The sequence below is a fragment of the Polypterus senegalus genome, chromosome 9 (assembly GCF_016835505.1).
Source record: "Polypterus senegalus isolate Bchr_013 chromosome 9, ASM1683550v1, whole genome shotgun sequence".
Lineage (NCBI taxonomy): Eukaryota > Metazoa > Chordata > Cladistia > Polypteriformes > Polypteridae > Polypterus > Polypterus senegalus.
The window spans coordinates 48,024,778-48,041,753 of record NC_053162.1 but is presented as its reverse complement, the minus strand read 5'-3'; the positions used below and the strand labels follow the sequence as shown (position 1 = coordinate 48,041,753).

Sequence of the window (16,976 nt, the reverse complement as noted above, 5' to 3'; positions counted from 1 at the left end):
TAGGCATCATGCAAAACGGTATTTTGTAATAAATTATATTCTACATCTAAGTGATATTTTGTCACTGCTGATGAAGTTTGTTTTGTAATGAAATGGCAAACTTATCATGACTAATCTATAGGGGAATAGTTTGGACAAAATTAAAAGCAAAACTGAAATACTGTAAAATGTGACAATAAATAAACAAGAAATGTGAGTGTAAATGCGTCAATGTTTTTTTATTGCTTATTTATGTAATATTCCTCCAAATGCAACATGAAGTACGGCTTGAGTTTTAAAAATGTCACTTTCACTCATTAAAGCTGGGAGGGTGGGGCCTAGGGAGTGCTGTTTTTTTGACTGATGAATTGTTTGCAGAGTGGACGAACATCTTTAGCTTGACTTGGGAGTTCTGTGGCTCGTGTGCATGCTCAAAGCTGTAACTGCACATTGACTACGAGTGTAAGAAAAAGTTGCCCAGAATTCCTGTGCAAAGAGGCATCTTTAATTTTATAAACTCCAAATTCACCAGGAGTAGCCTGCATCTAAAGTGTCTGTTGTAAATATGGTATTTGATGGTCAAAGTTTAATTCCGGCATACTAACGATTCACCAATTAGATCGCAGTACTTGCTAGTGCCTGCTATCTCTCAGCTTTGAAAATTGAAAGTGACTTAAATTCATGGTGTATTTCATGTTGAGTGCGGTATCATCAGTGACATAAAATACATAAAGAGATAAGCTACAAAATATATTTCAACCTGCAAAATTATTTTTCGAGACCATTTAATTATTCATACTAATCGGCTTCCTCCTCACTGTGACTGGTGATAATTAGTTGGGAGAGAGCTTTAAATTTAGAGATGAATGTATGCTACATTATACTATTTTTTAAAAAAAAATGTACATTTTTGTTACATTTTTAAGTGTTTTTATATTTTTCAAAATTTAAGTAGAATTTGGATGAAAAACAAATTAAGTTATGCAGCGAAAATTCACTTTAAGATGGACATTTCTGAACAAAATACTGGTGCAAACGAATGAAAGGAAAATAGATTTTGAGAACATGACAGCTGTTAGGAGAGATGAAACACCCACATGCTGGTGTTAAAGAAGGAATTCGAGCAAACCTTGCACAACTGCCTGATGCTGGCATTGAGCCTGACATTCCAAAACACCAACTATGAAGATGAAAAAGGAGCCATCTCGAGTTGCAGAATAATATTGTGATGCTAATTTCTAACAAAATTAAGAAAAGCATAGATTTGGAAAGCTTTGATTAAAAAAAGATTCAATGAATATTAAATGTTAAAAAAAAAAAATACAATTCTCATTGAATCAAGTAAAACTTAAAATCTGATATGGAAGATCTGAAGGAACAGAAGTTAAATGAAGCGGAAAAATATCTATGTGGTTGCAACCTCAGATTTACATAGTTTTCTCAAAGATAGAGGAGGATATTAAAATATAGCAATTATCTGTGGAGATGTGGTTCCTGAGCTCAAGGAAAGACTTCATACAGAAGTCTGAAATGTGCTGCCAAGAAAAGAAATCTCTTGAAGAGCTCTTGTAACTTAAACTCTGGCCAGTGATGTACCTTTTAGAAAACCATCTAGTTTCTGTGTATAAGACAAGATGTTTGTGGTCTGCATCCATTTCCTCACAAAGCTGCTCAAACGCACGCGAGTTAAGGGCATGTACTGTAATTGTTCAAACACTTGAATAGTTCAGCAGCTCTGGTTTTGGTTGGCAATGATCATGCAAATATCGTCCTGCTCATCCTCCTGAAATATATTTTGCACAAAAACAAGCATTATTGCCTTGTCCACATCAGTAGACTCGTCAACGTGGATTATGTACCGTGTTGACTGCTATTTCTTCAATTTGTCTAGCTGAAACAGTAATCTGTGCTACCTTTTTTAATTGTAGCCTCTCCTAAAAGTCCTTAGCACCAATTGTAATAGGCTTCTTAGCCTTAACAGTGTGGTTAGCCACCTAAGTATGATGATTTTGGTGCAGTCAAATTTGTTGATGTGGTGGCCTTCAGTAATTGCTTCTGTCCTTCGTGTTTGTGTTTTTTGTTTTTTTTTCTTTCAATAAACTCCAAAGGCTTGTCTTTTAAAGCTTGGTGTCTGTGTGGCGAAGCAGCTTTGAAGGCATCATAGTCTCATTGGATAGCCAGTCGCCACATATACAGAGTGGGCTTGGTGAATCTGAATCTCCTATCATGATAAACCTGTAATTACTGACATCTTTTTGGACTCTTGGTGTTTTCCTTGATATACAGCTTTTTTGTTGGCAGCCTTAGTCTTCTGCTGTCTCATTATTGTGTCTTTACCCGTTTTCAAAGTAGTTCTCCAGAGACATTTGTTTTTTTACCGATTTCAGCTGTGGTTACCTTGTGGGCTTAATTTATCAGGCAGCTAAACTGTGACAGAGACAAGTGTGGGAAAGAGGCACAGATGGAAGTGATGGAGGGATGATCTGTTCATTTTCAAATTAAACATCCTGTAGACTCTGATAGTCAATAAAATGGAAATAAAATATTTTTTGTATCCTTTTTGTGTAGCCCAATGGTTGGTTACTAGATTTGCTAGAATTACTAGTGTTATGAGTTTGATTCTAATTAATAGTAGGCAGCCAGCCTATTCATTTTAAAACTCTCAGCAGAATTAATAATTTGAAACTTTTCCTGATTATTGATGTTAAGCCTAGAAAAAAAAGCTTTCAGATTTTAAAGATTTTTGATTTGGAGTTGCTGATAAAAGTAGATCCGTGCAACATTAAATGAATTCTGGTATACATGATATGGTAATTCATTGCAGAGGGATAGAGGGTTGTGTTTACAAGTATTAAGACAACCCACAGCCTTTTGTAACCTGAACATCTCTCCATTTACTGTATACAATAAAAAAAAAAAATTTCTTTGGGTTAAATACTGGAAAACATGGTGTCACAAAAACGAGATATAAACAGATAAAGGTTTGGGGCAGCCACCCGTATAATATGTTATCCTGGCTGCAAAAGCTGTTTTTATCAGATAAACAGCACTGAAGTGCATACTGAAGTCCAGAACAAGACTGCGGGAAAAGGGAAAGGGGGCAGGCTTTTAAAGGGGAAGACAGGAAGTGAGGTCATAAGGATTGGACACGTGTTCTTCATTCATTGGATTGAGCCCGGACGTCAGAGGGGCCGGAGCTGGTAAGGTCTACTTCCATTGGCTCGGTCCTGGAAGTGACGTCAAGAGAGCCTGGTGGAATCTCCCGGGAATGGTCTACAGGAAAGGGAGAAAAAGAGTCAGTGCACTCTGCCACATCCCGGCATGCCTCAGAACTGCCTTCACTCAAGCCCTTTAGCCTACCATGCGCACGTGTGTGACAATGGTAAATGTTTTTCTAACACTTTTTTTTATGAATTTGACAGAATAAATTTGAACAATAGTATACAAGCTTTTACTGGCAAAACGATTTGCAGTATTGGTCCTTGTTTGAATTACTGTGAATGTGTGCTTAAGATAATCCTGTGATTAACTGTCATCCAGTCAAGGGTTGTTTCCTGTGTCATTCCCAGATTCAGACGTTTTTAATTTATATGTGCCTTTTACTAAATAATTTGCTGCAAATGTATAGGTTATCATTAAGTTATCCTTTGTGCAGTGTTTGAATGGTCCCATTGTGTTCATATGTGTTATTGCTGCTTAGATGTTCCTGGAGATCCTAGTAGCCTGATAGTGTTTAATACCAGGGAAGCATCATGGAGATTACTGGCCTTGTAGCTTCTTTTGTGTTAAATGCATTTAATTTAATTGTGAAAAAATGGCAACAAACTAAGTTTTTTTTTTTTTTTTTTAAATAGTAGTTTATAGGTTAATTCTTTTCTTTCCTTTTTTTCTCTTTAAAGGGGCAAATGGCTTTGCTGTCGTCCGGGTCCTGAATGTGAGCATTTCAGAACGCACTCTTCTTAAAGGATTTACAGGTGGTGTCACAGACCTGGCCTTTGCACACCTTAGTTCGAATCATCTTGCTTGCTTGGATGAGGCTGGTAACCTGTTTGTATGGCAGCTAACGGAAGAAAATGGCAAAATACTGTATCCAACTTATTCTATTCTTCTTTTCAGTATACAAAAAAAATTATATTTTTTAAACCAAAGATTTACTAAGTGTATAAACTTTGTTTTTTATCCTGAAATCATTTCAGTATATATAATTTTTATAGTATTTTTAGTGTACCAAAATGTGTAACAGCTTTTATGGAAGGATTATGATCAAAATGAACTTTTCTTTAAAAACAAACTGTTTTGGTCTTAGTTATATGTATTTAAAAGCGGGTCAGTCAAAGGAAAACCTTTTTTTCTCCCATAATTAACTCTCTTTTTTTTCTGTGTATCTTTTCTTGCCTTACATTTTTTCTAAAAAAAAAAAAAAAAAATGATAAATCTTGTGGTTTTATTGTAAAACGTGCAAAACACTAAAAGTACAAAGTCAGAAGTGTTGTAAGGATAATGATACACATAATAATAATCAATCTCGGTTTCACTGCCTGAAGACAGATTCACTTTATCATCACTGCTGATGAGAGGCATTACTTATGAGATGTCATTATGAGGCTCGGAGAAAATGCATCTACACCATTGCCTGGATAATGCTCTAGCCTGACACTTACACAAGACTTGCCTATACCGTTGCCCAAGTAACGCTCGCCACTAATGCTGTTGGCACTTGTATAACCCAAGTAAACCTTGGGTGGTACATGAGACACGTGTACACTGTTGCCTGAGTGACACTAACACTTTTAGCCCTCTTTTTAGAGCTTGAGTGACGCTTTGCTCTAATGCTGAGGTTAATTTCCATGGTGTTGGATACAAGTCCTCCAGTGCTTACAAAATACATGGATTCCTTTAGAAACAAAAGCCTATTGGTTGTATGCACAGACATTCATGCACCTCCTTCTGCACCTTTTCTTCTGACTTGAAAGTATTTTCACCCATCGCTTCTTTAAATGTTTCAAAGATGTGGTAATTTGTGAGGGCAAGTATGGCGGCTGCCACCACATCCTTTTGCAGACACTTTGTGGAAGTGAAGCACGTCATGGATGATTTGGAGTGCCAAGCCATGACTGGTGTCCAGAAGTGCGACTGTTTCATTCAGTATCACTCAACAATAGTGATGCTCCGACTGATCAGCTGCTGATCTAAATCGGCTGATTTTTCACTACAAAGACTTGTTCAGTAAAATGGCTGATCAAAAGAAAGCTATATTTTCAGCATCTGCTTTTCTAGGCTTTGCTGTAATTTAGCTGTAGCGTATATACACATGCATACACACACCCTTGTCTTGTGGAAAATATAGGCGAATGCCCTTCTCTTGTGGAAAATATAGGTGAATACAGTCTTTATTTCATTATCCTTTACTCGTACCCCAGAGATGACATTATTGTCCACATCAAGAGGCCGGAAGGGACGCCATTAAATAGTAACAGAAGAGTCATCTGGTGTCCATTTATTCCAGAGGAAAATGAAGACAATATTGAAGATGGGTGTCAGACTCTTGCATTGCTGCATGAAGATAGGGTATATATATCTATATATAAATAGATCTCTTATTTTATTTACAAATACATAGCCACTGTATGATTTCTGTTAGTGTGTGTGTGTGATGAATAAAATGTTAGTAAAGTGAACTATACCTTTGGTGTGCACCACTTTCAGTTATTGCTTCACAATTAAAGAAATCTGATTTAATGGAGCATTCGTTAGCATTTAGACAATTTTTTTTTTTCTGCTTCATATACTTTAAGTCACCATCAGCTAGCGTCTTGAAGTCTCATGTTACCACAAAAATAAGGTGTATTGGCTTTTTTTTGTCTTTTGTAATACTGTAAAAATGTAACTTAAGTAACATTAGTAAACATTAGTATTTATTGTTTAAAAAATTCAGTAGGTGTGAATTCATTCAATAAGAACACATTTTTGTCCAGATTGTTACAAGTGTTTTCACTTCTATGTGTTGAGATTTTACTAGATAGTTGTAGTTGGCAATAAGAAAGTCAGTAAAAAAGTAAGCCCTTATTTTTTCAGTCATGTGTAGAAATACTTCACTTCAAGGATCTACTGAAAAAAATCATGTAATAAAAATATATGAACAGAGAGCCTCTTAGAGATGTGTATAAATGTGCACCAATCATGTGTTTTTTTTATGATCAGTTGTGGTCTCAAATGCCTCTGTCATTAAAAAAAAAAAATAAAACAATTGGCCAATTCTAAATATACTTGCTGATTGATTGTTGTCCTGCAAGTGTCTTAATGGACATTCCGATTGATATAACCCTAACATTCAGCATTTTGCATGATAATTATAACATTGAAACATTTGTGCAGATATAAAGAAGCTATCGGCAGTTTTCAGTCCATCCATTTGCTTAGTGTGCTTAGTCCAGTTCATGGTCATACGGTGCCAGAGCAGACCCCAGCAGTATCGTTTGCAAAGAAAAGAGATATTTGTAAAACACTTGCATCTAGATGTTGCTGGATGTATTGTTCTTTTAAGTGACGTACATAACCCAATTCAATACATTAAAACACTTCATATTTTAACCTTGTTTCTATTATCAGGCTTGAAGTGTTTTCTAATTTCACACCTGTTTGTGGTTGAATGCTGGCTTTATACTTACACATGACACCCACTGCATTTGTCCCATCAGTTAACAAAAAACAGTGTTAATATTTCTTGTCACACATGTACTGTATGTTTTCATGTGTGTATTTATGGTGGTCTCTTACCAGTTTTTTGATTTGTAACTTAATTGCTGTCAGAGTAAAGTGATGCAAAGATGTCAGCATATGAATTTGTACTTCTGTGAGGCTGACTTTTAAAAGTTGCCTTTTCAGTGTTTAATTTTTCCTTTAGTTAAGCATTTTTGAGAAGTAAGATTAAAATAAAGATGACATCCAGCTAGTATGGTTGTAGTCATGCACTACATCTGCTATCAATGATAAGTTCATAATATCATGCTTTATAATGTTTAAAAGTCCAAATAGACTTTTTTAATTATTCAAATTGTGCTGATAAGAAGCATTTCTATTCTTATGTCATCTGGTCATTTTTTCAGTTTTTTTTATCCATTTGCCATGACATGCTTTCTTCCCACATGCAAAATGAACTGCATCTTTGTCTATGTGAAAGAGTTTAGTCAAAAAAAAAAATAAAGCAGAACTGATTTTGGAAAACTGGCTTCTTACAAATGTAAATTTAAAGCCAACTAAATAAAACATACTTCTTTTCTGCAGAGTATGTAGGAATAGACATCGCCAGGCGAAAATATCAAACATGTCTGAGGTTATGATTTACTCATGTACAATAAATAATGATGTGATAAATAAAAACTGTTTAGACAACATGTGGATATATAAGCACCACTTCCACCTCTTGAGGCATTTGCTTTATTTAAAACTCCTGATGCAATTTACTAAATTGCAAGGAACACTTTGCTTTACTAACTTTCCAAATACATGGAAGTTTCTTGGCTTTTAGTAAGAACATTTGAAACTCGAGCCATTGCCACTGTGCTCTTAATGGTTTAGTCTTATAATGCAGAAAACTTGTATAATTTGTTACATAAAATCAATTAAATATCAGTCACTAAAGTTAATTGTCAGTCTTTTTTATAAAAAAAAACACAAAACTGATATCTAGACAACTGATTTGTGCCTCACTAAACCTTTTATGGTGAAATTAAACACACTTTATGAAATGCTCAATTTTAAAATTCTCATAAAAGAAAGTGGCAGTGATCCTTGCATACTTATTTTGATAAATCCTCTTGTATGTCATCTAGACTCCTTTTTTTCTTTTGCTGCTTCTACTTTTAGGCTGAAGTTTGGGACCTTGACATATTAAGATGCAACAATAGTTCCTGGCCTGTTGAAGTGACTGAACTTAAAGAAGGCTTCATTATAGTCAAAGGACACACAGCAGTAAGAAATCATTTGTTCCTTTTTAAGCTGCAGAATAAATTTGATTATGTAAAAATGTTTACACGGGGCTTCTTAAAAATTTGTGAGCCTCAATGTAGTTCTTTCAATTCTTTAATTCCTTGTTTAATCTAAACTAGCCATGAGCATTTTGAAATAAGTGGTTTATTTCCAAACATTCTATACACAAGTAAATATTTGATCATATGCAAAAAAAAAACTAAACCACAGTGTTAGCTTAGTTAATTAACAAGGCAGTTGCAAGAAAATTGAGCAATTGAATGGTAAATACTTTATATAAAAAACAAAACTATGTAACCGTAAGACCTATTTAGTTTAATGCTACCGTTTAGCTTAGTATAATGAACCTGTGGAGGAGTGTTATAGATGCAAAGTAAAACATTTGCAATTTTTCTTGAGTAAGAAATAGTAGTCTTCAAATATAGAGCATTTTCGATGTTCTTTAAAAGCAGCCACAAGCTAGTTTTTAGTGTAACATGGGGAAAAACAAATCTTTCAGTTAGCAAAAAATCGATCTTTTAAAGAAATCCTTGCTGAAAATCAGGCACTACATATGGCCAAAATACAATGTCTGTACATATTAAATTAAAAAAATTAAGTTCTCTAAAGTGATATTCTCCTTGTATTGTGTAATCTGTGGTTACCCCATCAACCATCAGACACCCTTGTTGTTTTTAAATTAACATTTTGGACTAACTTTAATACTAAGCTGCTTGAGCTTTACTCTTAACGTTTTAGTCTCTAACACAACATAACATAATGCATGCAATGTATGCTAATAAAAAGTATGTTGGAAGCATGAATGCAAATAATGAAATACTCACTGATTTCCTACATCTTTATCTATAAATCCAAATGCTTTAAAGGTGAACTTAAAATATTATTAATCTAGACAGCCTTCTCGTGTATTGGTGCTTTAACTTACTGTGTTAAAAACACTTGCTGATTACATCTAAAAAATCCTGCTCTTATACTCTACACTTTTCAAGGTTAGTCCAGTTAATATTCAGATAAAGTCCCATGTGCCCCCTGTAAACTTGCTTTTCGCAATATTATTAAAAAGATATGTATAGAATATGTATTACTGGGGGATCTATGGCACGCTCCTAAAATAACTCCTCTTTCCCTAATGCTTTTCAGATGAATCCAGATGTCCTCACTAAGATCTGGCTCATTATGTTATTTAAGAAGACATGCATTTGAAATTTGTTGTATATAAATAACCAATACAGTACTCCATTTCTGTGCTGCCTGTTTTCCTAAAAAATGTATAACCACCTATGTTGTACTCACCCCCTTCTTTATTATTTAGCAAGGTTTCTGTTACTGCTATAATATCACAATTATGCTCAGCTACATACTTTTTTGTTTTTGTTCTAGCATTTAGGTACACTAATTTTTAATGTACTGTATTACTAATTTAAAATATGCACTTAAACTTTGGATTAGAATTTGTTCATCCATTTATAAACAAAGTTAAACTTGGCTTTGTCCTAAACTTCCTGCCACTCAGTTCCTTAGTTTACACAATCGTCATTTAACTTACTCCAACATATTTCACCCATCCGGTTCAAATGCAATCCATCACTGTGGAATAGGTCCCATATATTCCAAAGTGAGTCCCAATGTCCCATAAATCTCTTCCCTTCTATTCTACACAAAGATTTGAGCCACGTGTTAAGCCTTTCTCCTCTTTCTTACCTGGACTAGAGCATGACACAGGAAGACCTTTGGAGAAGTCTATTTTGTCAGTTTTACTCCTCAGCTTGGCACCTAATTCTTTAAATTTGGACTGCAGAACTGACTTGCTGCCCTTATGTATGTCATTTGTTCCAATGTGGTGCATGACTCCTGGATCTACTCCTGCTCTGGCCAAGAACCTATCTACCCTTCCAGGTGTGTATCCCACGTGTGCCCCTGGAGTGCAACACACTGTGTGGGACTAACTGTCTCTGGAGCAGACCTGGGCTTCAATCCCTATAATGAACGAGTCTCCAGCTATCACAACCTGTCTGTTTCTGGGGACTGGTTTTGATGTGCCCTGTTGTGGCTCCTCTTGCCGGAATAACACCTCAGAGTTTTCAGAGTCACCATCCAGCTCCGCAAGTACATGAAAACGGTTTGACACTTCCAGTGCAGGGGGTGATTCCCTGGACAGTGTGTAGCCTTTGTCTTGTGCCTGCATCTGACTGTAACCCACCTATCACTGCCTGTCTGGTCTGGAGTCTCCTCTCATAGGGTGTGCATTCCATCTCTGTATAGGACACTTTTGCCAGGTCCGCCAATTCTCTACTACAATGCAGGCGATCCAATTCCTCCTCCAGTTTAATGATTCCGAGCTTGAGGTGCTGGATCAACTGGCATCTCTTATAGACGTAGCCTTCCAGAAGGACTGACTCCTCCAAGCCACTCTCCAGAGCTTCATTTTTGGAATTTTGGATTTTCTTGTGATAATACACTTTTAAGGTGCAAATGATGCCCAAACCCAGTGGCTGAAACACTGCTGTGCAGGGAAGAATTGAACACGAACATTATCTAAATATGGAAGCATGTTGTGGGCAGCACAGTTATTATTCAGGAGCCGAGGCATCCTTCTTCAAATTGTGAGGTTTCTGAACCCTTTTGAGACCCCAACCCACTCCCCACCCAACGGGAACAACACACTGAAATGCGTCCTGAAGCATGATTGCAGCGTCTGTGGAAGATTGTTTGTCCGTTGCCAGGACAGGGCAAAAACAGGCTCCTAGCGCTGCAGTGAAGTGACACAGAAGCAAATCATAAAAGTTCGGGGTTGTGCTATAAGTCCCTGTCTTACACCCCCAAAAAACGAGGCTGACTCTGTTTCTTTAGCAAAACCAGCTTTATTCAGCTTGAAACAGGAACGACACGCTTATTTATTGTAGTGTGATCTGCCATTCTTCTATACACAGACACAGCAGTCAGGCAGGGTCGTGGCCAGATAAGTGATCAAGTAAACCTGTTATCTGATTTACAATGTTCCTTGCATCACCCATCAATATCTTTGTCTGTTTTCCTAACTTTGCACCTGTGTTATTGCTTCCTTACTTTGACGCTTTCTCCTTACACCTTTTGTACACCTCCCTATTAATTACCTCTTATGCCAGGTGTCTCAAACACGTGGCCCACGGCAACTTATTTGAACTGCCAAAATCTACCACTAAAATCCATTTTACTTTGCAGTATTTTCCTCACACTACTGTTTCCAGTCTGATGATCAGAATTAAATACTATTTTTCTTACTTCCCTCAACATTGTGTTGTTACTTTTACTTCAATGATGTCAGTTAAACATAAACAGTCAACGTAAACAACGTTTTCAAATTGCTTTGTATAGTTCTTGCTGTTAATTGTATGCCTTGTTGTCATCTTCGTTATCGAAAAAAATGCAAGATTACTGACAAAAAACGAATAGTACAGGAAAATTGAAAAGTTTATTTTGTCACAGAGGTCGAAGACAGCGCCCAGTGTCTTTTGTTTGCAGTTTATCTTGGTGTTTAAGGAGGACAATCTGCATCGACTTTACAATACACTGCATCGAGAACAATATGGTGCATTGCCTGGCAAATTGCGTGAGGAAAAGGTTCAGCAACTGAATGCATCAATTACAAAACAGCAAAACTTTTTTTCTCGAATGTTAATAAGTCAAGGGAAGATTCTGTAAAAGTGAATTTTTGCCCTCTGTAGTATGACAGGAAAATCTTATCGACCATTCACTGTAGGCCAATTCATAAAAGATTGTTTTATAAAGGCATATAAAATTTGTCCGGACAAAAAGAAACTGTTTGAAGGCATAAGTTTGTCCACAAATTCTGTTGCTAGCAGAATCACTGAATCAGCTGGTAACATTCATCAGCAACTGATTATAGCAACACAAGGTTTTGAAGCATATTCCATAGCACTTGACGAGAGTTCTGGTGTAACAGATACTGCATATTGTGCCGCTTTCATTTGTGGGGTTGATGAAAACCTAAATGTAACTGAAGAATTAATAGATTTGTTGCCTATGAAGGGCACAACGACTGGTCGTGACGTTTTTTAAGAATTGGAAGGTTGCATTAACAGAGCAGGACTGCCATGGGATAAACTTGTCTGTGGCAACACACAGTGCACCATGTTCTGAAAATGTTGGTGTTGTGGGATTATTGAAAGCAAAATGAAACCAGCTTTCTTTTTACTGCTGTACAGTGCATTCTGCATCAGGAAGTGCTGTGTGGCAAAAGTCTAAAAATGAAAGAAGTTATAGACGTTGTTAAGTCGGTGAATTTTATAATAGGTCTCAACCACAGACAGTTCCCTTCATTCTTGTATGATATGGGGAGTTTCTGTATCATACCAAAGTCAGATAGTTGAGTCAGGGAAACGTGTTGAAGAGGTTCTTTGCTTTAAGGCAGGAAATGGTGCTTTTTACAGCACTGAAAGATAGATGCTTGCCAAGTTTCTGATCCGTCTTTTCTATCAGATTTACCATTTCTTAGAGATGTCATGGAACACTTCAGCACACTCAGCTTGAGGCTCCAGGGTCCAACACAGGTGATTACGATGATGAACGATAGTGTCAAATCATTCAGATGTAAGCTGTCTTTGTGGGCCAAATAGCTGCAGTCTGGCAGTTTGGCTCATTTCTCAGCTATGCAGTTGTTGGTACGCGTCGAACCGGAACACTTGAAAATTTACTTTAATATCATTTTTCAGTTACTTGAAGAGTTTGGTCAATGTTTCGAGGAATTCTGGGCTCTTGAACCTCAATTTGTATTCTTTGCAACTCTGTTTGCAGTGGACGTTGCTTGTGTTTCAGAAGATTTACAGATGGAGATTGTGGACTTACAGTGCGACACTGTGCTTAAACAGAAGTATGTGGATATTGTTGTTCAAGAGTTCCACAAGTTTGTGTCATGCGAAAGACTTCTGAAACTTGTTAATGCCGCTGCCGGAATCATGGCCATGTTTGGCAGTACATACGTATGCGAACAGTTCTTATTAATGAAGATTAACAAATCAGTGTTATTTTCCTATAAACCTTTTTAGTGCGATTTCTTTCTTACTAAGAAAGGTCGCTTGCTGAATATCAACCACTAGTCTGCATGTCTGTTTTTACTGCCACTTGCACTTAATCTGGGCTACCTGACTAGATGACTACGTATAGGCAGTTTCAAGTCAGCTGCCTATCTGTACTTAAAATAAATGCTTGCTTCCTAAGGAATGAATGCATACACCCTCGATGTCTGCTTATGCTAACACTTAAATATACTAGTGCTATTTGGTGCTTTATCCAGTTTTCTTGATATTCCTTAAATTCTTCCCACTAAGAAATTTCTGTTCTTTTTAACTGTTTGTCACTTCAGTGTCCGTTATTTACTGACTTGCTGATTTATCCAACTCTTTATCTAGCAGTGTAGAAAGGAATTAACTTTTCTAAACACTTCTCCAAACACTGAACTACCTTTGCTCCTGTGTAGGCAAAAGAAAATGCAGTTAAAAGCTTTAAAATTCCCATGCAACAAGTTTTTAGGAGCAGAATTTATTTTTTAATTCTCTCACAGCAGTAACACAAAACACTTCAACTTGCAAGTATGATTTCAACATGTCAGTCTCCTTCTGCAATCACTGTTTTTCTCAAGAATGCACAATCCAATTCAGAGTTGCTAAGGCTAGACCTTACCCTGGCAGCACTAGGCAGGAAACATACCTGAGCAGTGCCAGGATAGAGCTAGGACCATTTCATTACAAGTTCCTTTCTTACTTACATTAGCAGTTGTCAGTACCTTCACATATTTGCTGTGATTATTTTCTTTAATGTAGTGTTTTTTTTTTTTTAATCATGCAGTAAAGTCAATTTTAATTAAAAGTGAATTCATTGTAACTTTAATTGCTCTCTGTGTGATATCTTCACATTTTTATTTCCTGAAAAAATATTTAACATATATCTACACCAGTGTCCAAATGTTTGGAATCACTGATGAATGTTCATGTGTTTTGGCAGAAATTGATACTTTTTTTTATCACCGTATCTTAAATTGATTTAAAAATGCAGACATTACAAATATTGCAAATATCTATTATTACTTGAAATGATGCATTTAAAAGTTTCGACTTATTTTACATACATACAAGATAAACTGATCTTTTTAAGTACTAAATCACTAATTGTTGAAATCTCCTATTTCCATACAGCGTATTAGTGAGGGTGCTTTGTCTCCTGATGGCACAGTCCTTGCTACAGCAAGTCATGATGGATATGTAAAATTTTGGCAAATATACATTGAAGGACATGATCTCCCAAGGTATTTAGAAGGCTTTAAGTGTAATTCTTTATCTTTCTGAAAGTTTTGATAGGAAATGTTTACTTCTTTCTTTTTCTCTCTTTGTATTCATATTTTTGAATATTTTACAAAAATTTTTATATGTATTCTCCATTAGTACTTAACATTCAATTCATATATTTCTATTTATATAGATGTCTTCATGAATGGAAACCACATAATGGCAGACCATTATCTTGTTTGGTATTCTGTGACAATCACAAGAAACAAGACCCTGAGTAAGTACTATTAAAGGATTAATTATTACTAAATTGAACAGTATTCTATTAAACAGTCCTGTACTTCATTATGTTATGTTATAGGTTCCTTAATATCACTTGTCAATTAAACAAAAATGTTTATCTTCCTTCTTTCTGTGTCAGCAGTATATAAATAAATGGACACTTGACTTGATCAGAATGTCTGTTTGGCCTCTTGAGTAGTGGAAAATATTATAGGGAGTAGCCGAAAGTAATTCAAAATAATTTTTATTTTTTTAGGTTTTTGGAAATTTTCAAGACAGTTTAATGGCTTACTAAAACAGGAGGCTTGGTTTGCTCATTTTAGTTTGTCTGGCGTTACTGAGTAGAAGCTAGTGTCAGTTGCTTAAATTAACTGAGTTAGGAGCTTAGAATTAGTTTTAAGACACACCTCTGCTACAAACGTACAGCTAACTATTTGGCAGCGAGGTATGTGTAATCCTAAAGAAAAATTGGGTAAATGTATCTGAGCACATGCAGTAACTGTGAGCATAGTGATTTTTTTTTTGTTTTCTCCCAGGGCTGAATATTTTTCCTTAAACTAACTTTTTTAAACAAAGAACACAAAGCAATGGTTTAACATATCAAATCAACAAAAAATATTTATTTTTGACAAATGTTACTGTCTTGCATTTTGTATGAGCCTGCATACTATATGATTTCACATACATATCACATACTTGTTACACAGCAAAGTATGATATCGCTCAAAGCAGCCAATTGCATGCATTGCCATCATTGCACTGCTTACAATATGTGTTGCACTGGTGCCTCCTTTTCAGTTGTCTTTTGCTGCACACAACACAGTCAGGTTTGTATTTTTTTTGTCCTCATATGTTGCAGGAAAATGGTGCTCAGTCAGCCTGTCTGGTACTGCTCTTTGTGCTGGCCTTCCTCACTTTGCCAAAGTCACTGCAACATACTCTGTCAGCAAGCTGTCAACCACCTTCCTTCAGAAATCCGCTGTAGTCATAGTGCTGTCACTGTTTGCCTGCTTGAACAGTATATAGCCATTAGTAAAAGCAATCTCACGCATGTGATGGTACACAGTGTGGTACCACTTGGTGGACATGGCCGTAAGCATATGACCCCAGCATCTGAGCCAGTTGATCAACTCCAGCCATTTTACAGTTATACTCCTCAGGTGCAACTGGCTTGTCCAGCTTCTTACCTTCTGGGTTTCCCTTTTGACGAATAACTTTCTTACATACAGTATATTGTTAGTGTGTACTGTAGAAAGACAAGTCACCCGTTTGCCATCATGCCATGCCACTCCCACCAAGTTTTCCACTCGCATGAAACCATATTGTCACCACTTTTATTTTTCAGCCTGTCTGGCTTCAACTGAGAAGGCATGCGTCTACTGTTCACCCTTACTGTGCCACAAGCTCGAATTCCCCTGCTCTGTAGCTCCATGAACAGTTCTGGTGATGTATAAAAATTGTGCATGTACACAACATGACTCAAATGTTCATATCCCTGAAGCAGCACCAGCACAACCTGACTTGTCAAGGGACAGTTCTCTATTTGAAAGGCATACTTTCTTTGCTTCTGCTAGTGAAAAATCCTTTATGCCATACGTTGTAGGCTTGTCAGGCATATACTGGCGGAAAAAAAAGGCGTCCCTTGTATTTTATCATAGATTCATCCACAGACAAATCACGGCCAGGCCTATAAAATTGCTTATATGTTGGTTCCACAATGTCAAGCAGGGGCTGAACTTTACACATGGGGTTATAGCCTGGCTCAACCCTTGGGACTGGCTCTGGTTATCACAGAAGTGAATAAAACTTTGCAGGAGGACGTTCATATCATGCGGCATAACCTGTCCAAAGCCTCCAGGGGACAAAGCACGTTTGGACCAATGCTCCCTGAAGTTACATGGCCAGTCTAGTTCCATCTCTATTTGTAATGCCACAAAGTCCTTCCTCTTGTCTTTTGTTGTGGGTTTCCACTTTGAAAAACGAGAATACGGTGCAAGCGCAGCCCGCTATTCAAAAAATTGCTCTGCATACCTGTTTGTCTCGTCTGACAGTAGCTGAAAGGCAGCCTCAGGAAAGAACAAATTGAAGTAGTCCGTCGGCTGGTAATCTGTCGTGTCCAACATCAAGCCATGTTGTCTTGTGAAGTCCGGTAGCCAGTTTGGCTCCCACGGATCAATGTCTGGGTATTCCTCCCACACAAACCTTGCCGTAGGTGCATCAGCTGTGCGAATGCACTCAGCTGGCAACCGATCAGCTGGTATGGCATCGGCTGGTGTCCGATCAGCTGATGCCAGTTCCTCACTCTCTTGCCTGATCACTCTCAACAAAATCAGATTCTGAAAAATCAGAGTCTGACTCCGCGATAATGTGCAAAACATTGTCTGCTGAGTATTTTCTTTTCTGCACTCGCTTCGCTTCCTCGTGAGATGTTGATGCCATCTTGCC

The 16,976-nt window shown here is 36.9% G+C and overlaps 1 protein-coding gene across 1 annotated transcript in view; it reads left to right on the top strand.

Annotated features, from left to right (window-relative positions):
* Positions 1 to 16,976, top strand: part of edc4 (enhancer of mRNA decapping 4) — a 113,047-nt gene that overhangs the window by 16,899 nt on the left and 79,172 nt on the right. The window contains exons 5-9 of the mRNA XM_039763082.1: positions 3,879 to 4,065; positions 5,400 to 5,547; positions 7,846 to 7,950; positions 14,160 to 14,269; positions 14,443 to 14,526. Of these exons, the coding sequence (XP_039619016.1) occupies positions 3,879 to 4,065; positions 5,400 to 5,547; positions 7,846 to 7,950; positions 14,160 to 14,269; positions 14,443 to 14,526 (634 nt within the window). The remainder of the gene's footprint in view (positions 1 to 3,878; positions 4,066 to 5,399; positions 5,548 to 7,845; positions 7,951 to 14,159; positions 14,270 to 14,442; positions 14,527 to 16,976) is intronic.